Source organism: Mobula hypostoma, chromosome 20 (genome assembly GCF_963921235.1).
Source record: "Mobula hypostoma chromosome 20, sMobHyp1.1, whole genome shotgun sequence".
NCBI classification, from domain to species: Eukaryota; Metazoa; Chordata; class Chondrichthyes; order Myliobatiformes; family Myliobatidae; genus Mobula; species Mobula hypostoma.
The window spans coordinates 4,032,298-4,056,196 of NC_086116.1; the positions used below are offsets into that span (position 1 = coordinate 4,032,298).

General features: G+C 45.6%; 1 protein-coding gene across 1 annotated transcript in view; it reads left to right on the forward strand.

Moving 5' to 3' along the window:
* The window catches only part of LOC134359156 (uncharacterized protein C3orf20-like), a 42,560-nt gene that overhangs the window by 2,438 nt on the left and 16,223 nt on the right, over positions 1-23,899 (forward strand). Inside the window, exon 2 of the mRNA XM_063072105.1 lies at positions 1,131-1,247. Within this exon, the coding sequence (XP_062928175.1) occupies positions 1,131-1,247 (117 nt within the window). The remainder of the gene's footprint in view (positions 1-1,130; positions 1,248-23,899) is intronic.

The following is a 23,899-nucleotide window of genomic DNA, read 5'->3' on the forward strand; positions in this document are numbered from 1 at the left end:
CACACCCTCTCTCTCTTCATTCACACTCTCTGCCACTCCATCTCTCTCTCTGTCACTCACACACTCCCTCTCCCTCTCTGTCATTCACTCTCTCTCTCTGTCACTCACACACATCCTCTCTGTCATTCACACACTCCCTCTCTCTCTGTCATTCACTCTCTCTCTCTGTCACTCTCACACTCCCTCTCTCTCTGTCATTCACTCTCTCTCTCTCTGTCACTCACACACTCCCTCTCTCTCTGTCACTCACACACTCCCTCTCTCTCTGTCATTCACTCTCTCTCTGTCACTCACACACATCCTCTCTGTCATTCACACACTCCCTCTCTCTCTGTCATTCACTCTCTCTCTCTGTCACTCTCACACTCCCTCTCTCTCTGTCACTCACATACTCCCTCTCTCTCTGTCATTCACTCTCTCTCTCTGTCACTCACACACTCCCTCTCTGTCATTCACTCTCTTTCTCTGTCATTCACACACTCCCTCTCTTCATTCACTCTCTCTCTCTGTCATTCACACACTCCCTCTCTGTCATTCACTCTCTCTCTCTGTCATTCACACACCCTCTCTCTCTTCATTCACACTCTCTCTCTGCCACTCCATCTCTCTCTCTGTCACTCACACACTCCCTCTCTCTCTCTCTCTTCATTCACTCTCTGTCTCTCTGTCACTCACACACTCCCTCTCTCTCTCTCTCTTCATTCACTCTCTGTCTCTCTGTCACTCACACACTCCCTCTCTCTCTCTCTTCATTCACTCTCTCTCTCTCTGTCATTCACACACTCCCTCTCTCTCTCTCTTCACTCCCTCTCTCTCTCTGTCACTCACTCCCTCTCTCTCTCTCTGTCACTCTGTCTCTCTGTCTTTCTCTGTCTTGCTCTCCCTCTGTCTCTCTCACTCCCACTGCATCTGAATTTCTATTAAACTTACCTTGCCAACCAACTTCTCTTTCCTTGGCTTTGTTTGTTCCTTGTATATCTAAGGCTCTTGACTTTTTGAAGGTGTTATTTAAATGCAGATTGCCGGATAATAACAAAACCATTCCAGAAAAACCACCCCTTTGACAGACAAATTGCTTTGTGATGATGTTACATACAATGAGTCTAATGGCATTTCCTGTTTACAATCAGAGCCGACTCGATTCATTCAGAATATTGAAGTATGATATCAACACCGCAAATGACCACACAGGTCAAGGATCTGCTCTGCTCGTTGAGCGACACAACGTAACTCCCGGCATGTTCCTGGTAAGAAAGGAAATCTTGGATGAGGGAATTACAAGAATGAATGTGTCATGAACTTCAAAATGCCCTAACCAATTATTGTAAGTGAGGTTAACTTGAAGTGCAAGTTCTGCTGGAAATATCCCTCAATAGTTTCGGTGTGTGATGAAGTGCAGGGACGATTGCCTGGGGGTCAGTATTACAACTTTGCCTTCCTACATCAAATGGAAAATGTATAGTTTCTTTGTGAGCAGTTAGGTGAATCTCTGCTGTTGGAGATTTCCCCACCAGCCTGACTGCATCTGGTCATTGTGAAAGTGGAATTACAGTGCAGGTCACAGGAGCCAGCCAAACACGCACACTTGTACCAGTTGTCCAACTGTGGTGGCTGCGGCCTGAACTAAGATTGCTTTTCTTAATAATTTTAAAGTAAGATTTATTTATAAAAATGCATACACAAGGAATATACGTAAGAGAAAGTGCATGACTTTTTTTTTAATGTCCATAGGGATGTTTGGTCCTGACCGTCTTGGTTCTGTCGTGTGAACATAGAGCACACTCTTGCCATCCATGAGGCCTCGTTTGGGAGAAACAAATATCTCAGTGTTTTAGAAGCTGACAGGGCTTCTAAGTCCCTCATCTTGTGGGATTAAGACCTTAGGGTGTGTTCCCTTGCATTGAGCGCATCTCAACCTGCTCCATGGAGGGGACCCCGGCTCAGAATCTTATCAGGGGTCGGGGATTCCAAGGCTTGTCAGCTCTTCACCTCACATCCATCCCCCCCACCATCAACTGCAGGAAGAGAAGGTTTTGCAGACCTTTCAGGAGTTGACACGATTAACTTTCTTCTTGCCTTGCTTTTTGAGCCATTCTGAAACGGAAGAATTTCTTGATGTTCTCCTTGGGTACTTTGCACCAGTGAATTGGAGAGTCAAATTGGGGCTTCACAGTTCTTCAACTTACATAGTGCCTCTTTAGTTCCTGAATGTTCTCTAGGGCCTGTATCTACCACATCCACCAGCCTGCCTTTGGGTTCTCCTGTAGGCCCAAAGGAGAACACTAGTATGACATCAATGGATCTGACCATGACTGGCTCTGATACAAAGATTTGAGACGGAAGTGAGCTGTTCAGCTCTCAGCCAGGTGGATCACAGTTTTGCACCTTTAACCATTTCCATCAGTAGTCTGGATTTACTGTCCAGTCTGCTGTTGGCACTGCTGGATCGTCTGATTGGAGTCTCTGGCCAGAATGACCAGCCGGGACACCACTAGCAGTGATGGGAGCTGCTAGGAAACAGCCAGCCACTCACTCAGCACGTGAGGCAGAGTGGAGTATTATGTAAATTGGTAAGTTGGTTTATTATTGTCACGTGTACTGAGGTGCAGTGAAAATCTTGTCTGGCGTACCGTTCATACTGATCCCGTCGTTACATTCACCGAGGTAGTACAAGGGAAAGGAAAACAGAATGGAGATTAAGGTGTTACAATCACAGAGAAGGTCCAGTGCATGTGGAGAATAAGGTGCAAGGTCACCACACGGTCAATTTTGAGATCAAGCATCCCTACACCTGCTACAAGGAGACACCCAACAACCATCCTTTGACTTTGGTGACTGAGAAGTTGCCCCCCACCCCCACAGCAGGATATCCAGACCAGAATTGTGATGGTCATTTTGACCTGACCACACTGGCAGCCCATGGAACCAGCAACACATCTACCTCATACGGGGTCGAAGGTACAGCAGTCCAACCTCTCGCAAAGATATTTCCACCCACCTTGACAGTGACAAGGTTCGTTTGAAGGCAGCAGCTCGTGGTACTGTGTTTTCCAGGCTGCATGTGTTCGGCAATGTGAATTTCACATCCATAGCTTTGTTTGTTAAAGTTCAAGGAAGTGCAGTGAGGTCAGTAGTTACGTCTGGAGTCAACAGCCAATTCCTCAGAGACTTGATAGGAATCTGTTTTTGGTCACGCTGATGTGGGGGTGGTAAGGGGGGGTAGTGGTGAAAGGAATGTTGTCCAAAATAACATAGAACATTACAGCACAGTACAGACCCTTTAGCTGACATTGTTGGGTTGACCTTTTAACTCTACTCTAAGATCAATCTAACCCTTTCCTCCTATTTAGCCCTTCATTTTTCTGTCATCCATGTGCCTATCTAAGAGTTTCTTAAATGCTCCTAATGTATCTGCCTCTACCATCATCCCGGCAGGTCATTCCACACACCCACTCTCTGTGTAAAAAAAAATACCCCTGAAATTCCCCCCTATACCTTCCTCCAATCACCTTAAAATTGTGCCCCATCGTATTAACCAGTTCCTCCCTGGGTGTATGTCTGCCCACTCAATCCACTCCTCTTATCACCTTGTACACTTTTCCTTGTAAGACATCTCTCTAATCCAGGCGGCATTCTAGTAAGTCTCCTCAGCATCCTCTTTTAAAACTTGCACTATAATGAAGCAACCAGAACTGTACATACTATCTGTGTTGTTTGAACTTGTGTGTGTTTCCAAAAAGCTATCCGTGTTTATATAAAATCTACACACCTGTATAAATCAGGATGACTGGCTCTCAGTTTCAATAAAACATTCTCACAGCACCAGTGTCGGTGGATTAGATAGGGGGATAAAAAACCTGGCTTTACACACAAGCATCTCCAGTTTCCCACAGGGTACTGACAGGAATCCAGCTACAGCTTTTCTTCTGAAAAGGAGAAACCCCTCCCAGATCATAGTGCAGTTCACCCTGGCAGGCCCAGGCTGCCCATTGTTCCCTGTTGAATCCCACGACCTGGACACGGGCCATTGGAAAGAATCCAAGATAAAGAATATTCAAACTGTGTGAGGGAGTCTGACCTCTCCCGGATCAGCCCACGTATAGCCCCGCTGGGAACTGAAGGCTACAAACGTTTTTGTTTTATAGATATTTAGAACTTTTGCTTTAATGGAAACTTTTGCTCTCAATGAGAGGAAATGAAGTTTGTTCAGGGAATGAAACACATTTCTACCTTGGCACCATTCTCAAGGCTCATCTCTCCTCTACCCTAAAACTGTGTTTTCCAGTTTGCTGCATTATTCATCATTCTTGACTCTTCCTCTATCATCCTAAGGTTGTGTAAAATTCTATGGGAACACAGGTGTAAAGGAGGCATGATCAGCACTTTGAGTCAGTAGCAAGGGAGGCAAAATGCAATGTTCGCATTCATTTTGAGAGGACTAGAATATAAAGGCAAGGATCTGAGCTGAGGCTTTATAAGGCATTGGTCAGACTACATCTGGAGTATTGTGAGCAATATTGGGCCCTTATCTAAGAAATGGTGTGCTGATACTGGAAATGGTTCAGAGGAGGTTCCCAAGAATGATTTTCGGAATGAAAAGGTTAATATACGTGGATCTTGCTAAAAATTTAAAAGATTAAGGGGGGAATCTCATTGCTAGCTATTGAATATTAAAAGGCCTAGATAGGGTGGACGTGGAGAGAATGTTTCCTATAGTGAGGTAGTCTAGGACCAGAGGGCACAGCATCAGAATAGAAGGATATTCCTTTATAACAGTGATGAGGAGGAATTTCTTTAGCCAGAGTGTGGTGAATCTGTGGTATTCATTACTACAGATAGCTGTGAAGGTCAGATCATTTGGGTATATTTAAAGCATAGTTTGATAACTTCATGTTTAGTCAGGGTGTCAAAGTTATGAGGAATGGGGAGAATGGGGTTGAGAGAGATAATAAATCAGCCATGATGGAATGGTGGAGCAGACTTGATTGTCCAAATGGCCTAATTGCACTGCATGCCGTAGGGTTCTACAACGTTTCCCTCTAGAACTGCACAGAACATTCAGCCTGTGTGGGAGCAGTGGAGAGTAAACATGCTCCCCGTCTATCTGTATTTTCTCTAATTTATTAAAGCACTCAATTAGTCCAGATTACTGTTTATGCCCCAGAGGCCGTTTCCACAGGTCTGTGAGGTCAGAAGTCAGCCTGAGCATAAGATAGAGGGACTAATGTAATTCAGAGAAAGCAATGCAGTAAATAGGGGAGGAGGGAGACTGGGCAATGCTTTCATCAGCAGTAGGTAAGGCTACAGATGTAATGGGTTTTCTAAAGGAAAGCAAGGTGAGGGAGTAGAGAAGGACAAGGTGAGGAAGGAGGGCAGGAGAGATTATATGATCAGAGTTGGTTTATCAGAGGATTGGTCTGCCAGCTGGTCTGTAAGAGGATTGGTCTGTCAGAGATGGAGGGCAGGAGAAATTATATGACAAGAGAGTTGAGGATAGTTTGCAGATTATTGGTTATGCTGGAAATCTGGGAAACATTTGAGTTAGTCTTGGGCTAGTCAGCATGTGGGAAGTGACAGAGATGGTTAAAATTTCAAATTGGAGATCTTTTCATTTGAACTGGGGGAAAAAACCTTGGCACACTGAACACAAATACTTCTCCAATCCACATCAGTAGGACTGTTGCAGAAACAAATGATACAATTAGACCATATCCTTCTTACATTTAACACAGTCCAGTCTGTATTGGAGATTACACTGGGATTCAGCTACTTAACATCATATATTCAAAGTAAGATCTTCAGACCATCTCTCCTCAACTTTCACACTCTCTCTGTGCTGGTAAATATTATCTTTATGTATTGTTAGAAGCAGGATCTCATTTTAAGCAGTGTGGTTTGTGGGGAGGACAGTGTCACAGTGAAGCAGCTGGTTCATTACGGCCAACTACTGCTGTGCTCAGCACAACTATCTCCTGCCATATGTGAAGATCAGCTTCTTGCTTTGGGTTTGGCAGTTGTTCAGCTGGTACGCGAGCACTGCCTCAGCTCGCTACTGAGAAAAACAAGTTTCAAATGACAACCCTGCACATGTGTTTCCGTATAGTCAGAACTGCGTATGTATGTGCAGTTAACATACATACAGTGTTCTGCGGAGGTCAGCAAACAGCACAGATCCAGAGAGTTGAACTGACCTGATCCATTCATACTGTGCAATATGGTTAGTTTCTTAATGTAACCCTTTCACCCTCTCAACGCAAAGTTAGCGTAAAAAACTCAGTACCTTTAACAGGTCAACACAGGCAGAGTTGTGAGTCTTTGGAATGCACTTTCTCAAATGGAGGTGGGAACAGAGTTTTTGAATACTTTTTAAGGTCATGGTTCCGGGAGTGTTGAAAAACCAGGCTGAAATGTTACCCAGGCTGACAAGAATGTAGAGCCGAGGCTAGCGTTAGATCAGATATGATTTTATTGAATGGTAGAGCAGGATTGAGGGGCTGGGTGACCTCTTCCTGCTAAATGTATCTGATTATGGTCAGCAGTACTGAACAGCAGTTCAGTGAAGCTGTACTTGGGTACTCATGAACAAAATTCACGGATAGTATGTTGTTTCCTGGGTGCCGGGGTCAGTACATCTCAGATCTAGTTCAAAGTATTCTTAAGTGGGAGGCTGTAATCCACTTCGATACCAATGGCATGGGTAGGAAGGCTGACATGGTCCTGCAGAGTGAGTTCAGGGAGTTAGGTGCTAAGTTAAAGGACAGGACCTGCAGGGTTGTGATCTCTGAATTTGCTACATGTACCATGTGGATGTGAGGCCAGAAACAGGAAGATAATACAGTTTAACATGTGGCTAAGGAGATGGTGCAGGAAGATAATACAGTTTAACATGTGGCTAAGGAGATGGTGCAAGAAGCTGGGCTTCAGATTTTTGGATCATTGGGCTTCCAGGGAAGTTGGGACCTGCACAGAAAGGACAGTTTGCACCTGAAATGGAGAGGGACTAATGTCCTTCTGGGAAGGTTTGATAGCAGGGCTGGGGGAGGGTTTAAACTGGAGTTGCAGGAGGATGGGAAGTAGACCATCAGAACAGATGGTGGAGTGGTTGTGGGGAAAGATGTTGTTAAGTCTACATAGAAGAACTGGAATCGAAAGGTTGAGCGTGGTGGGACTAACGTTCTGTGTTGTGTATTGTTGTGTCTGTGCACAACTACATATCGATTAAGCAAAAACATGCACACGGGAGATAGCTTTAACTGGTGTATTCACATTGCAGTGAAAGGGAGAGAACAAAGCACATGCGCAGACAACAGATCAATACGTAGCACTAAGGGGGGGATCATTGCTCTAAAAAGTAATAGATCCATACATTACACTTCCTCCCCCTCTAGATTAATGCAATATAAAACTGTCTATGTACGAAACATTCAACTTCCCTTTCACAAACCATATTCAAATAAACATACTTTCACGATAACAATCCATAGCTAACTTCACAGTTCTAAAGGGTTAGTCTTTTGGGTGGCGCTCTGTTTCTTTCAGGATAGCGCCTCTGGACCTGTGAAGTGGAATCAGGTCTCGGTTTCTGGTGTCACATTGCTGTTAGTGACATCATCACTGAGAGGTAAGTCTGGTGACTGTAACCTGTCCGTCTTGTTGGATGCAGTCGACTCAGGTGTGATCTTCAGTTGAACATCCAGTATCTGGTCCACCTGACGTCTCCATGTCTGATCTCCAACACCGACCGTGTACATCAGTGGTCCAGTTCTTGTAGCTATCCTATCGGGTGTCCACTTGTCTTCTCGGTTATCACACGCTAGGGGTTCCTGTTCAACCTCGAAGCTCCTTGCTGCTTCACTTGGCAACTGGCTGAACTGTTTATTCTGCACATCCCCCTGTAGATCTGGTTTCAGGAGGTCTATGCGAGATCACAGATTCCTGCTCATGAACAGCATTGCAGGTGTTTGATTTGTCTTCACGAACAGAGTTCCAATACACAAAAAGGAAGATGTCCACCTTGTGCTGTAGAGAAATTCCCTCCATATCCATCGCTTTAACGCACTACATGAAGGTTTGGATAAACCTTTCAACTAATCTATTCATTGCTGGGTGATGAGGAGCTGACTTGAAATGTCTGATGCCATTTTTCTTCATGAACAATTGGAATTCTTCTGACATGTATTGTGGTTCATTGTCACTCACAATCTGTTCTGATAAGCCATTTTTTGGTGAAGATCGTCCTCAAGGTGGGGAGAGTCCTTGCTGAGATGGTTGACTTCATTGGTATAACCTGCAGCCACTTCAAATGAGCATCTGCAGCAATCAGAAACATGGAGTCCATGAATGGAGGCCTGTGGTTAGTGGTGTGCTGCTGGGATTGGTGCTGGATCTGTTGTTATTTGTCATCTATATCAGTGATCTGGATGATAATGTGGTTAACTGGATCAGCAAACTTGTGGATTACACCTGAACTAGATGCATAGTGGATAGTGAATAAGTCTATCAAAGCTTGCAGCAGGATGTAGACCAGATGAAAAAATGGACTGAAAATGGCAGATGGAATGTAATGGAGACAAGTGTGAGGTGTTGCACTTTGGGAGGATCAACCAATGTAGGTCTCACACATTGAGCAGTAGGATACTGCAGAGTGCAGTAGTTCAGAGGGATCTGGGAATACAGATCCTTAATTCCTTGAGAGTGGAGTCTCAGCAAGATAGAAACGTAAACAACAGGAATTCTGCAGGTGCTGGAAATTCAAGTGACACACATCAAAGTTGCTGCAGATGCTGCCTGGCCTGCTGCGTTCACCAGCAACTTTGAAGATAGAAACGTAGAGAGCTTTTGGCACATTGGCTTTCATAAATCAAAGTATTGAGTACAGGAGTTCAGATGTTATGTTGAAGTTGTACAAGACATTGGTGAAGCCTAATATGGGATCTTGTGTGCGGTTTTGGTCACCTACCTACAAGAAAGATATCAATAAGATTGAAAGAGTACAGAAACATTTTACAAGGATGTTGCCAAGATTTGATCACCTGAGTTATAGGGAAGAATTCAATAAGTTAGGGCTTTATTCCCTAGAGTGTAGGAGAATGAGGGGAGATTTGATGGAGGTGTATAAAATTATGAAGGGTATAGAAAGGGTAAATGCAAGCAGGCTTTTTCCCCTGACGTTGAGTGGGTGAGATTAAAACTAGAGCTCATGGGTTAAGAGTGAGAGGTGAAATGTTTAAAGGGAACGTGAGTGGGAACTTCCTCACTCAGAGGATGAGGGAGGGGGATGGAGGACTATGTCTGGGTGCAGGTCGATGGGAATAGTTGAACATGGACTAGATGGGACAAAGGCCTGTGCTGTTTCTGTACTCTATGATTCTATAACTTTATGACTTGCGTGCAGTGCTTGTGTGTAGACTTTGTCCGAGCCTTTCGGCATAAGTAGGTCGATGAATATGTACTTTTACATGAGTATGAATTTTTTAATGTCTGTAAATAGGTTACTTGGTTGCACAGATGTCAGTGTGTGTACGTGAGTGAGTGCTTGTGTAGAGGATTGTGTTTGTCTGTTGACTGTAATGGTGTTCTGCTTAGACCTCCTGCAGTTAATCGTAACGATGCCCTCCTGTTGAAGGGTTGCCCATCCTGGTGACCTTAATGCTGTCAATGTAGGTATCTGCTATCACAAATCTGATGACTAGGCCATGGGATTTCTCCTGGTACAAGTAGCCAGAACTTCTAGATCCCCGGCACTGTTCCATATGCTTCATTGCTGATTTGTACTAATGGCACCTGCAACTTGTGTGGGTTAAGAGGAGAAGGGTTCTGTTGCCCATCATTATAACCTAAATTATTTACTTGAGCAATTATTTAGAGATCCAGGCCCTTCCAGCCAACGAGCCTACACTGCCCCATTATGCCCATATGAACAATTAACCTACTAACCCGTATATCTTTGGAATGTTGGAGGAATCCGGAGGAAACCCACACAGTGATGGGAAGAATGTACAAACTCCTTACAGACGGTGGTGGAAATTGAACCCCCACTGTAATAGCGCTGTGCTAACTGCTACACTACTGTTCCACTTGTTCTTATTCCTGTGCTTATGCCATAACTTGCTGCACCCCTTCCAACCTCATCTGACAAGCAGAGGAGAGCTTCACTTGTTAACCATCCCTTGCATTCATCGTGTTTACTTTGTTGCTTCTGGCTCTGCAGCCGTTCCGTTCCCTATTGTACCTACATCCACTGAATGTGAGCTACAGCAAAGTCTAAGGCTGCAGAACCAAGTCTGGGAGCCCTGGAGAGGTCAGTTTAATCGGTTTCTGCTGTCGTCATGTGAAAACACGCATTGATCAGTTCTGGTGCTTCAAACTTTTCAAGGTATTTTTGGGTGGCGCAGTAGCACAGCAGTTTGCATAATGCTATTACAGCACCAGCAAACCAGGTTCAAATCCTGCCAGTGTCTGCAAGGAGTTTGTATGTTCTCCCCTTCAACACGTGGGTTCCTCCAGGTGCTTCCGTTTCCTCCCACACTCCAAAGGCATACAGTTCGTGTGTTGATTGGTCACATGGTGTTACTGGGCTGTGGGGGTTGATTGGTCACAAGGTGTTGTTGGACAGAGTGAGTTGATTGGTCACATGGTGTTATTGAGCAGTGGAGGTTGATTGGTCACATGGTGTTATTGGGCGGAGTGGGTTGATTGGTCACATGGTGTTATTGGTCGGTGGGGGTTGATTGGTCACATGGTGTTATTGGGCAGTGGAGGTTGATTGGTCACATGGTGTTATTGGTCGGTAGGGGTTAATTGGTCACATGGTGTTATTGGTCGGTGGGTGTTGATTGGTCACATGGTGTTATTGGTCGGTGGGTGTTGATTGGTCACATGGTGTTATTGCGCAGTGGAGGTTGATTGGTCACATGGTGTTATTGGTCGGTGGGGGTTGATTGATCACATGGTGTTATTGGTCGGTGGGGGTTGATTGGTCACATGGTGTTATTAGACGGTGGGGGTTGATTGGTCACAAGGTGTTGTTGGACGGAGTGGGTTGATTGGTCACATGGTGTTATTGGTCGGTGGGTGTTGATTGGTCACATGGTGTTATTGGGCAGTGGAGGTTGATTGGTCACATGGTGTTATTGGGCGGAGTGGGTTGATTGGTCACATGGTGTTATTGGGCAGTGGAGGTTGATTGGTCACATGGTGTTATTGCGCAGTGGAGGTTGATTGGTCACATGGTGTTATTGGTCGGTGGGGGTTGATTGGTCACATGGTGTTATTAGACGGTGGGGGTTGATTGGTCACAAGGTGTTGTTGGACGGAGTGGGTTGATTGGTCACATGGTGTTATTGGTCGGTGGGTGTTGATTGGTCACATGGTGTTATTGGGCAGTGGAGGTTGATTGGTCACATGGTGTTATTGGGCGGAGTGGGTTGATTGGTCACATGGTGTTATTGGGCAGTGGAGGTTGATTGGTCACATGGTGTTATTGGTCGTTGGGGGTTGATTGGTCACATGGTGTTATTGGGCGGAGTGGGTTGATTGGTCACATGGTGTTATTGGTCAGTGGGGGTTGATTGGTCACATGGTGTAATTAGACGGTGGGGGTTGATTGGTCACATGGTGTAATTAGACGGTGGGTGTTGATTGGTCACATGGTGTTATTGGTCGGTGGGTGTTGATTGGTCACATGGTGTTATTGGTCGGTGGGGGTTGATTGGTCACATGGTGTAATTAGACGGTGGGGGTTGATTGGTCACATGGTGTTATTGGTCGGTGGGGGTTGATTGGTCACATGGTGTTATTGGTCGGTGGAGGTTGATTGATCACATGGTGTTATTGGTCGGTGGGGGTTGATTGGTCACATGGTGTTATTGGTCGGTGGGGGTTGATTGGTCACATGGTGTTATTGGACAGAGTGGGTTGATTGGTCACATGGTGTTATTGGTCGGTGGGGGTTGATTGGTCACATGGTGTTATTGGACAGAGTGAGTTGATTGGTCACATGGTGTAATTAGACGGTGGGGGTTGATTGATCACATGGTGTTATTGGTCGGTGGGTGTTGATTGGTCACATGGTGTTATTGGTCGGTGGGGGTTGATTGGTCACATGGTGTTATTGGACAGAGTGAGTTGATTGGTCACATGGTGTAATTAGACGGTGGGGGTTGATTGGTCACAAGGTGTTGTTGGACGGTATGGATTGATTGGTCACATGGTGTTATTGGTCGGTAGGGGTTGATTGGTCACATGGTGTAATTAGACGGTGGGGGTTGATTGGTCACATGGTGTTATTGGTCGGTGGGTGTTGATTGGTCACATGGTGTTATTGGTCGGTGGGTGTTGATTGGTCACATGGTGTTATTGGTCGGTGGGTGTTGATTGGTCACATGGTGTTATTGGTCGGTGGGGGTTGATTGGTCACAAGGTGTTATTGGACAGAGTGGGTTGATTGGGCTGGAAAGACCTGTTATCATGCTGCATCTTTTTTTTTGTCGTGTGCCTGCGTGCATGTGAGTCTGTGCGTGTGCGTGCACATCTGTGCGTTTGCGTGTGCGTGCGTGCATCCGTGTGTGCGTCTGTGATGATGTCTTTTTCATGGCTTTTTTTACAAGGTGCGGATCGAGAGAGAGAGACTGTGTGGCTCGTCACTCTTCACACAGACATTTCGCAGTATTTTTCCCTTTTGTTTTACGAGGTCGAGTTGCGATCTCAACAGTCAACCTGGCACGGATGGAAAGCGTACTCGGGAGCGGACCCGACTGGTTTCGAACCGGGGAACCTCTGCTCCCGCGTCTGTTGCCGACATCATTGCACCACCAGCTGGCCCACCGTGCTGCATCTCTAAATCCAAAAAAATTTTTAAATTTGTAGCAGTGAAGATACAAAGTCTTTGTATTCCCAGCCCAGAACAGCCCATATGCTTGGCAGAATCAAGCTGTAAATGAATTGGATGGGTAAGAAAACCGTGATGTGCCTGTGAAGGAGTTGTACCCTTTACAAGCTCTGACACTTATGCGTGCTGTACTCTCAGTTAAAAGTCAAGTTCACCATCACCCTCGCCACTGCCTCCCCCGCACTACAGCCTGCAGATAGGCACGTATCACGGCATGCCAATCGTTATCATGCACACAACCACACTCCACCTGCTACTACTACCGCCCACTGGCACAAGCGGCTGCCAACAATGCCGGCTGCCACTGCAAGCTTCCCAAAACGTAGGCGAGTGTGTGGCCACAGCTCTTTCTGTTCCCAGCACACACATACACCTCTTCATGAGAAAGCACAGTACCCTCTAAATGGCAGGTGGCAAAAGACCAAACGAAGACCTCTTGTGGCTCCTGTGACTACTTCATTCATAGCCAGTCCCCAGCTACCCCTGACACTGCCGCAAGACATGGACTTTATGTGGAATGGGTTATCGTGGGGTCACTCCCTCTGCTGAGAGCTTCAGACACACGAGCTGAGCCACAAACCCCACCAGGAACCTTGTGCCAAACCCAAGTGGCAGGTCCAGTAGTTGAGACCCAGTGATTGAAGACCTGTGTCTGCAAGTGTGTATGTGTGAGAGGGAGGGAGGAAAGAGGCTGGTTTTGATGCTGTTGTTGTTAGAAATATAGGAAGATAGAAAACCTACAGCACAATACAGGCCCTTCGGCCCGCAAAGCTGTGCCGAACATGTTCTTACTTTAGAAATTCCCTCAGGTTACCCATAGCCCTCTATTTTTCTAAGCTCCGTGTACCTATCCAGGAGTCTCTTAAAAAACACTTTCGTATCCGCCTCCACCATCGTCACTGGCAGCCCATTCCACACACTTACCACTCTGCGTAAAAAACCTACCCCTGACATCTCCTCTGTACCTACTTCCAAGCACCTTAAAACTGTGCCCTCTAGTGTTAGCCATTTCAGCCCTGGGAAAAAGCCTCTGACTATCCGCATGATCAATGCCTCTCATCATCTTATACACCTCTATCAGGTCACCTCTCATCCTCCGTCGCTCCAAGGAAAAAAGGCTGAGTTCACTCAACCTATTCTCATCAGGCATGCTCCCCAATCCAGGCAACATCCTTGTAAATCTCCTCTGCAACCTTTCTATGGCCTCCACATCCTCCCTATAGTGAGGCAACCAGAACTGAGCACAGTACTCCAAGTGGGTTGTTCTGCTGAACATTGTGGGTATGCTATGTTGGTGCCAGAATGTGTGGTGACATTTGCAGGCTGTCCTCTGCACATCTTTAGGTTAACACAGTGTACTTCCTTGTATTTAAAAACGCAAACACAAGGAATTCTGCAGATGCTGGAAATTCAAGCAACACACATCAAAGTTGCCAGGCAGCATCTCTAGGAAGAGGTACGGTCGACGTTTCGGGCCAAGACCCTTCGTCAGGACTAACTGAAAGAAGAGCTAGTAAGAGATTTGAAAGTGGGAGGGGGAGGGGGAGATCCAAAATGATAGGAGAAGACAGGAGGGGGAGGGATGGAGCCAAGAGCTGGACAGGTAATTGGCAAAAGGGGATACGAGAGGATCATGGGACAGGAGGCCCACGGAGAAGGAAAAGGGGGAGGGGGGTAAACCCAGAGGATGGGCAAAGGGATATAGACTTCTCAAACTTCCGCTAATGCTCCACCTCCCCATCGTACCCCATCCGTTATTTATTTATATACACATTTTCTTTTACTCTCTCTCCTTTTTCTCCCTCTGTTCCTCTCACTATACCCCTTGCCCATCCTCTGGGTTCCCCCCCCCTTTTCTTTCTCCCTGGGCCCCCTGTCCTATGATCCTCTCATATCCCTTTTGCCAATCACCTGTCCAGCTCTTGGCTCCATCCCTCCCCATCCTGTCTTCTCATATCATTTTGGACTCTCTGACGGTGGTGTCTGAAAAGAGGATGCTGTCCAAGTTGCATGCCATCTTGGTCAATGTCTCCCATCCACTACATAATGTACTGGGTGGGCACAGGAGTACATTCAGCCAGAGACTCATTCCACCGAGATGCAGCACAGAGCGTCATAGGAAGTCATTCCTGCCTGTGGCCATCAAACTTTACAACTCCTCCCTTGGAGGGTCAGACACCCTGAGCCAATAGGCTGGTCCTGGACTTATTTCATAATTTACTGGCATAATTTACATAATACTATTTAATTATTATGGTTCTATTACTATTTATTATTTATGATGCAACTGTAATGAAAACCAATTTCCCCCGGGATCAATAAAGTATGACTATGACTATGGATTTCCCCCTCCCGCTCCCACTTTCAAATCTCTTACTAGCTCTTCCTTCAGTTAGTCCTGACGAAGGGTCTCGGCCCGAAACGTCGACTGTACCTCTTCCTAGAGATGCTGCCTGGCCTGCTGCGTTCACCAGCAACTTTCATGTGTGTTGCTTGTACTTCCTTGTATGTTGTACATGTGATTAATAAGTATACTTAAATCTGAAGCTGAATCACAGCAGGCCTGCTGGAGGTAAGGTTTTGCTGTCAGCAGTATCAGGAGTCGGAGTTTCCTACATCACACTGGTGTGCTGTGGTGTTGTGTGCTTCATACTTTGGCCACCTTTGCTTGACAAGGTGGAGCAAGAGGAGAAGTAGCAGCCAACAGCGGAGTGGAGACATTTACTCTGGAGAGACCGGGAGAGTCCGGAAGAAGAGGACAGGATACTCTCAATATGGTATCATAGAACATAGAACGTAAAATAGTACAGCACAGTACAGGCCCTTCGGCCCACAATGTTGTGCCGACCCTCAAACCCTGCCTCCCATATAACCCCCCACCTTAAATTCCTCCATATACCTGTCTAGTAGTCTCTTAAATTTCACTAGTGTATCTGCCTCCACCACTGACTCAGGCAGTGCATTCCACGCACCAACCACTGAGTGAAAAACTTTCCTCTAATATCCCCCTTGAACTTCCCACCCCTTACCTTAAAGCCATATCCTCTTGTATTGAGCAGTGGTGCCCTGGGGAAGAGGCGCTGGCTATCCACTCTATCTATTCCTCTTAATACCTTGTACACCTCTATCATGTCTCCTCTCATCCTCCTTCTCTCCAAAGAGTAAAGCCCTAGCTCCTTTAATCTCTGATCATAATCCAACTCTCTAAACCAGGCAGCATCCCGGTAAATCTCCTCTGTACCCTTTCCAATGCTTCCACATCCTTCCTATAGTGAGGCGACCAGAACTGGACACAGTACTCCAAGTGTGGCCTAACCAGAGTTTTATAGAGCTGCATCATTACCTTGCGACCCTTAAACTCTATCCCCCAATTTATGAAAGCTAACACCCCATAAGCTTTCTTAACTACCCTATCTACCTGTGAGGCAACTTTCAGGGATCTGTGGACATGTACCCCCAGATCCCTCTGCTCCTCCACACTACCAAGTATCCTGCCATTTACTTTGTACTCTGCCTTGGAGTTTGTCCTTCCAAAGTGTACCACCTCACACTTCTCCGGGTTGAACTCCATCTGCCACTTCTGAGCCCACTTCTGCATCTTATCAATGTCTCTCTGCAATCTTCAACTATCCACTACACCACCAACCTTTGTGTCGTCTGCAAACTTGCCGACCCACCCTTCTACCCCCACATCCAGGTCATTAATAAAAATCATGAAAAGTAGAGGTCCCAGAACAGATCCTTGTGGGACACCACTAGTCACAACCCTCCAATCCGAATGTACTCCCTCCACCACAACCCCCTGCCTTCTGCAGGCAGGCCAATTCTGAATCCACCTGGCCAAACTTCCCTGGATCCCATGCCTTCTGACTTTCTGAATAAGCCTACCGTGTGGAACCTTGTCAAATGCCTTACTAAAATCCATATAGATCACATCCACTGCACTACCCTCATCTATCATTTTTCAGGAAGCTCACCAAACTACTAGATATACATCTTCTGAACTGTAATTGCTGCAATCTGCAGCCCGTAATTTCCCTCAAATTCAATTGTATTTCTTTATTTTCCTGTAAATGCTTACAAGAAAATAAATCTCAAGGTAGTATATGCTGAGAAATAGGTACTTTGATAATAAATATACTTTGACTTTGACCTTGACTTGAGATGAACAGTCTTTCAGCTCAGGTCCTCAGCAAAAGGAACCCCAGGTCAGGCAACCAAGTGAAGACCCTTTCAGCACCCCCATTGGAGTGATGTCTGAGCCTGGAAAAGTTCTCATGCGCCCATCGCGTCCTCCCTTTCCTGAGCAAGTCACTTACACAGTGGCAGAGTCATTTAAGTCATTACACAATCCTGGGAATAATCTTCAGTCAGTGTGATACTTTGCAATGTAGTCATGCTGCAACTTAGAAGTGTTCATCATCTTACAAATACCTGACTTACATACATTTGAGCAAATGTTTGGGAGATCAGTGCAATGCCTGTTGTAGGGTTGCAGGCATCTTTTGCTTGTGGGAGCTAAGTTCAGGTTGCATTTCCAACTTGTTTACAAACAGTCCAGTTTACAAACAGTTCACAAGTAAATTACAGGTTTATCATTATTACAAGTACAGTTGGAAAAAAAACTTTTAACTTGCCATCTTTACAGATCATTTCATTTCTACAGTGCATTAAGGTAGTACAGGGAAAACAGTGACAGAATGCAGAATGAAGTATCACAGTTACAGAGAAAGTGTAATGCAGGTAGGCAACAAGGTGCAAGGTCATATCAACATGGATTGTGAGGTTAGGAGTCCTTTCTATCGTACCAGGAACTATTCAATAGTTTTATGTCAGCGGGACAGGAGCTGGTGATAAATGTTTTCAGGCTTTTGTTTCTTCTGCCTGATTGGAAGGGGAGAAAGTGAGATGTCCAGGGTGGGTGGGGTCTTTGATTATGTTGACTGCTTTACGGAGGTAGTGAAAAGTATAGGCCGAAATTATGGAAGGGGGGGAGCTAGTTTCCACAATGTGCTGAACAGTTCCCTGCTGTTTCTTGCAACCTAGATAGGATGTTTTGTGTAGTACATTGATAAAAATTGATGAAGGTGAAAGGGGACATGCCAAATTTCCTTAGTCTCCTGAAGAAGTAGAGGCACTGTGAGCTTTCTTGGCAGTGGCATCAACACAGTTGAAATAGAACAAGTTATTGATAAAGTTCATTCCTTGGAACTTGGAGCTCTCAACCCTCTTGACTGCAGCTCCATTGATATCAACAGGAGCAAGTTTACAGATACTCGAAGAAAATGACCAGCTCTTTTGTTTTTCTGATATTGAAAGAAAGGTTGCTGTCGTAACACCATGTCACTGTGCTCCAAATCTCCTTCCTGCAGTGTGACTCATTTTTATTTGAGATACAGCCCCTGTAGTGGCATCCAGACTTGTAAATGGAATTGGAGCAGAACCTGGCCATGAGGGCACAGGGTGTAGATTAGGGGGCTGAGGAGATAGCTTTGTGGAGCACCAGCGGTGAGAATAATCATGGAGGAGGTGTTGCTGCCTATGCTGATTGATTTTGGTCTATTGGTCAGGAAGTCAAGGATCCAGTTGAAATGAGAGGTGTTGAATCCCAGGTCTAGGAGTTTGGAAATGAGTTTGCTTGTAGTTATAGTATTGAATACAGATCTGTAAATAATAAACAATAATCGAATGTTGGTGACTTTAATGTCCAGATGGTCTAGGGATGAGTGTAGGGCCTGGGAGATGGCATCTGTTTCAGCAGTAGGAAAGTTGCAGAGGTTCTAGGTTGTTTGGAAGGCAGGAACTGAGGTGTTTCATGATCACCCTCTCAAGACAATTTACAATGCTGAATATCAGAGCCACCAGGCAGTAGTCATTAAGCATGTTACATTATTTAGGTGACAAGGTATGGAGCCTTGTGTAATTCAGTGAAGATCCATGTTGTTTTTAGCTTAAAATGAACATAGACTTTTCCTCCACGAAACAGCAGGCTGATGGGCCAAAGCAGTAAGGCTGTCCTGGCACCTTCATGGCTGAGACATAATGTCTTTTCCTTCCTTCACCACTGGCAATGGTGATTGTAGGCCAGTGACCCTTACATAGGTAGTGGGAATGTTATTGGAAGGTATTCTCAGGGCCTGGATACATGAGTATTTGGATAGACATGGACTGATTATGGATAGTCAGCATAGCTTAGTGTGTGGTAGGTTAGTTCTAACCAATCTTACAGAGTTTTTCAAGAAAGTTACCACTAAAGTTGAGGAAGGCAAGGCAGTGGATGTTGTCCACAGGGACTTTAGTGAGGCATTTGACAAGGTCCCGCATGGGAGGCATTCAGCATTCAGGATGGGAAAGTAAATTGGATTAGACATTGACTTTGTGGGAGAAGCCAGAGAGGTCGTAGATGGTTGCCTCTCTGACTGGAGGCCTGTGACTAGTGGTGTGCCACAGAGATCCATGCTGGGTCCTTTGTTGTTTGTCATCTATATCAATGATCTGGATGATAATGTGGTTAACTGGATCAGCAAATTTGCGGATGACACCAAGACTGGGGGTGTGATGGACAGCGAGAAAGGCTATCAGAGCTTGTAGTGGCATCTGAACCAGCTGGAAAAATGGTCCGAGAAATGATAGATGGAATTTAATGCAGACAAGTGTGAGGTGTTGCACTTTGGTAGGACCAACCAGGGTAGGTATTACACAATGAATGGTAGGGCACTGAGGGGTGCGGTAGAATAAAGGGATCTAGGAACACAGGTCCATAATTCATTGAAGAGGTTGATTAAAGTGAATCATAAAGAGAGCTTTTGGCATATTGGCCTTCATAAATCAAAGTACTGAGTACAGGAGATGGATGTTATGTTGAAGTTGTATAAGATGTTGGTGGGGCCTAATTTGGAGTATTGTCAAGTCAAGTCACTTTTTATTGTCATTTCAACCATAACTGCTGGTACAGTACACAGTAAAAACGAGACGTAAAACAACACAAAACTACCCTAGTCTACAGACCTACTCAGGACTGCATAACGTGCACAAAACAGTGCAGGCATTACAATAAATAATAAACAAGACAATAGGCACAGTAGAGGGCAGCAGTCTGGTGTCAGTCCAGGCTCTGGGTGTTGAGGAGTCTGATGGCTTGGGGGAGAAACTGTTACATAGTCTGATCATGAAAGCCCGAATGCTTTGGTGCCTTTTGCCAGATAGCAGGAGGGAGAAGAGTTTGCATGAGGGGCGTGTGGGGTCCTTCATAATGCTGTTTGCTTTGTGGATGCAGCATGTGGTGTAAATGTCTGTGATGGCGGGAAGAGAGACCCCGGTGATCTTCTCAACTAACCTTACTATCCGCTGTAGGGTCTTGTGATCCGAGATGGTACAATTTCTGATCCAGGCCGTGATGCAGCTGCTCAGGATGCTCTCAATACAACCTCTGTAGAATGTGGTGAGGATGGGGGGTGGGAGATGGACTTTTCTCAGCCTTTGCAGAAACTAGAGACGCTGCTGGGCTTTCTTTGCTATGGAGCTGGCGTTGAGGGACCAGGTGAGATTCTCTGCCAGGTGAACAGCAAGAAATTTGGTGCCCTTAATGATCTCTACGGAGGAGATTTGTGTGCAGCTTTGCTCATCTACCTACAGAAAAGTAAATAAGGTTGAAAGAATACAGAGAAAAGTTACAAGGATGTTGCCGAGTCTGGACGACTTGAGTTATAAAGAAAGATTGAATAGGTTAGGACTTTATTTCTTGGAACATAGAAGATTGAGGGGAGAATGATATTGGTATACAAAATTATGAGGGGTGTAGATTAGAGTAAATGCAAGCATGCTTTTCCACTGAGATTGGGTGGGACTACAACTAGGAGTCATAGGTTAAGGGTGAAAGGTGAAAAGTTAAAGGGGAACATGAGGGAAACTTCTTCACTCAGAGGATGGTGAGAGTGTGGAATGAGCTGCTAGCACAAGTGGTGCATGCAAGTTCGATTTCAACGTTTTTAAGAGAAGTTTGGATAGGTACATGGATGGTAGGGGCATGGAGGGCTACGGTCCCGGTGCAGGTCGATGAGTATAGGCAGTTTAAATGGTTTAGCATAGGCTAAATGGGCAGAAGGGCCTGTTCCTGTGCTGTACTTTGGCTGTATGACCCAGGCTGGAAACTGGTATCACGTCATATCCATGTGTAGAATCGTTCAAACATATTGCGGCAGTGCATGGCAGAAACAAAAGTCAGAGCCTGCTGTAAACCACGGCCCTTCTTTGAGGCAGCAGAAACACTTATATAGGGATCTAACATTGCATTTCTAATTTGGCCTGTGATACTGTAATATACATTGCCATCTGATGTCCTTAAAGTTGATGAGGCCTAATTTGGAGTACTGTGTACAGTTCTAATCACCTACCTACAGGAACAATATCACTAAGAGTACAGAGAAAATTTACAAATTTGTTGCCGGGACATGAGGACCTGAGTTATAGGATACAGTTGATTAGGTTCAGACTTTATTCTCTGTAGCATAAAAGAATGAGAGGAGATTAGATAGAGGTATACAAAATTGTGAGGAGTATAGATAGGGTAAGTACAAACAGGATTTTTTCCACCGACATTAGGTGAGACTCAGTCATGGGAACAGGCTCCTCAGCCCTCTGAGTCCTTGCCCATCAAAATACATCATTTGCACTAATGCCCCACGATCATCATACATTCCCATCAGCTCCCCCAGATTCTACCGCTTACCTGGACAATTGCACCTACCACCTGCACGTCTTTGTGATGTGGGAGTAAATGGGGGCCAGGTGGAAACCCACACAGACAGGAGCAGAGGCCAGGATCAAACCTGGGTCTCGGGAACTGTGGGACGGCAGCACTCCGCCACTGCACCATGTGGAAAGGTTGGACAGACTCGGCCGACATCCGCAGGAAATAAGAAGTGTAAGAGTGAATTTGGCAGAAACATGCAGTACAAGATCCTGGCATGTATTGACAGGGTGGGTGTGGAGAGTATATTTCCTCTTGGAGGAATATCCTGAATGAGGATTCACTGTTTAAAAATAAGAGTTCAACCATTAAAGACAGATGAAGCAGTTCTTTTTCTCTCAGATGGTCACATGTTTTTAAAATTCAATTTGTTAAAGGGTGTCGGAAGCAGAGCCTTTGAATATTTTTTAAGACAGAAAGAGATAAGTTCTTGATAAGAAGGTGAACGGTCACTCTCGGTAGACAGGAATGTAGAGTCAGAGGACCATAACACGCAGGAGCAGAATTAAGCATTCAGCCCATTGAATCTGCTCCACCGTTCCAGCATGGCTGGTTTACTATACCTCTCAGCCCTGTTCCCCATAACCTTTGACACCCTTACTAATCAAGAACCTATCACCCTCCACTTTAAATATATTCCAATGACTTGGACTGCACAGCCGTCTGTGACGATGAATTCCACAGATTCACCATCATCTGGCTGAGCGAATTCCTCCTCATCTCTGTTCTAAAAGGACGTCCTTGTATTCTGAGGCTATGCCCTCTGGTCCTAGACTCTCCCATGACAGGAAACATCCTCTCCACATCCCCTCTATCTAGGCCTTTCAATATTCAATAAGTTTCAATGAGATCTCCCCTCATTCTTCTAAACTCCAACAAGTACGGGCGCAGAACCATTAAACGCTGAGCAACACACATCAAAGTTGCTGGTGAACGCAGCAGGCCAAGCAGCATCTGTAGGAAGAGGTGCAGTTGACGTTTCAGGCCGAGACCCTTCGTCAGGACTAACTGAAGGAAGAGACTCTTCAGTTAGTCCTGACAAAGGGTCTCGGCCTGAAACGTCGACTGTACCTCTTCCTAGAGATGCTGCCTGGCCTACTGCGTTCACCAGCAACTTTGATGTGTGTTGCTTGAATTTCCAGCATCTGCAGAATTCCTGTTGTTTGCATTAAACGCTGATCATGACATAAACCCTTCATTTCTGGGGTCACACTCGTAAACCTCCTCTGTACCTCCTCTCCAATGCCAACACATGCTTTCTTGGACAAGGGGGCCACAACTGCTCACCACATTCCTACTGGGCAGACCACAAGTGTCGCCATGCTTTTGGTGCCAACACAGCATGCCCTCAGCCCACGAACCCTAACCCATGCGTCTTTGGGATGGAGGAAACCAGAGCTCCCCGAGGAAACAAACACAGTCATGGGGAGAACCGTCACATTCCTTACAGGCAGCGGTGGGAATCGAACCCCGATCAGTGATTGCTGACTGGCGCTGTAAAGCAATGTGCTAACCTCTATGCTATCATGCAGTCTAACACACAAGGCAACCAAGATCACTTGTATGATATGGTCAGTGTTCCATACATAGATTGACTGAGGGGGAAAGTTGGCCCAGGAACTGACAGGCACAACAGTATAGTTTTCCATATTCCATGGTGTTCCTCTTCAGCCTTACTGCACACTCTAATGAAATTGCTGGCCGGGAATCCACCAAAAGAGGAATTTTTATAGGAAAAACACGTGACGATGGAAACTGATTACAGAAATTACATTGTCTTATGAGGATAGGTTGAATGAGCTAAAAGTTTTCTCTTCGGAGTGAAGGAGGATGAGAGGTCCTGCCGAAGGGTCTCGGCTAGAAACTTTGACTGTACGTTTTTCCATAGTTGCTGCCTGGCCTGCTGAGTTCCTCCAGCATTGTGAGCACGTTGTCCGGATTTCCAGCAGCTGCGGATTTTCTCTTGTTTGCGAGGGTGAGAGGTGATTGGATAGAGTGGTACCAGATGATAAGAGGCATAGACTGAGTGGATAGCCAGAGACGTTTTCCCAGGGCTGAAATGCCTAAAATGAGGGGGCATAATTTTTAAGTGATTGGAGGAAAGTACAGGGGAGTTTGTCACAGAGAATGGTGGTTGAGTGGAACACTGTGCCAGGGCTGGTGGTAGAGGCAGATACATTAGAGACATTTAAGGAACTCTCAGTTAGACACAAATGGAGGATTATGTGGGAGGGAAGGGTTAGATGATTCTTGAGTAGGTT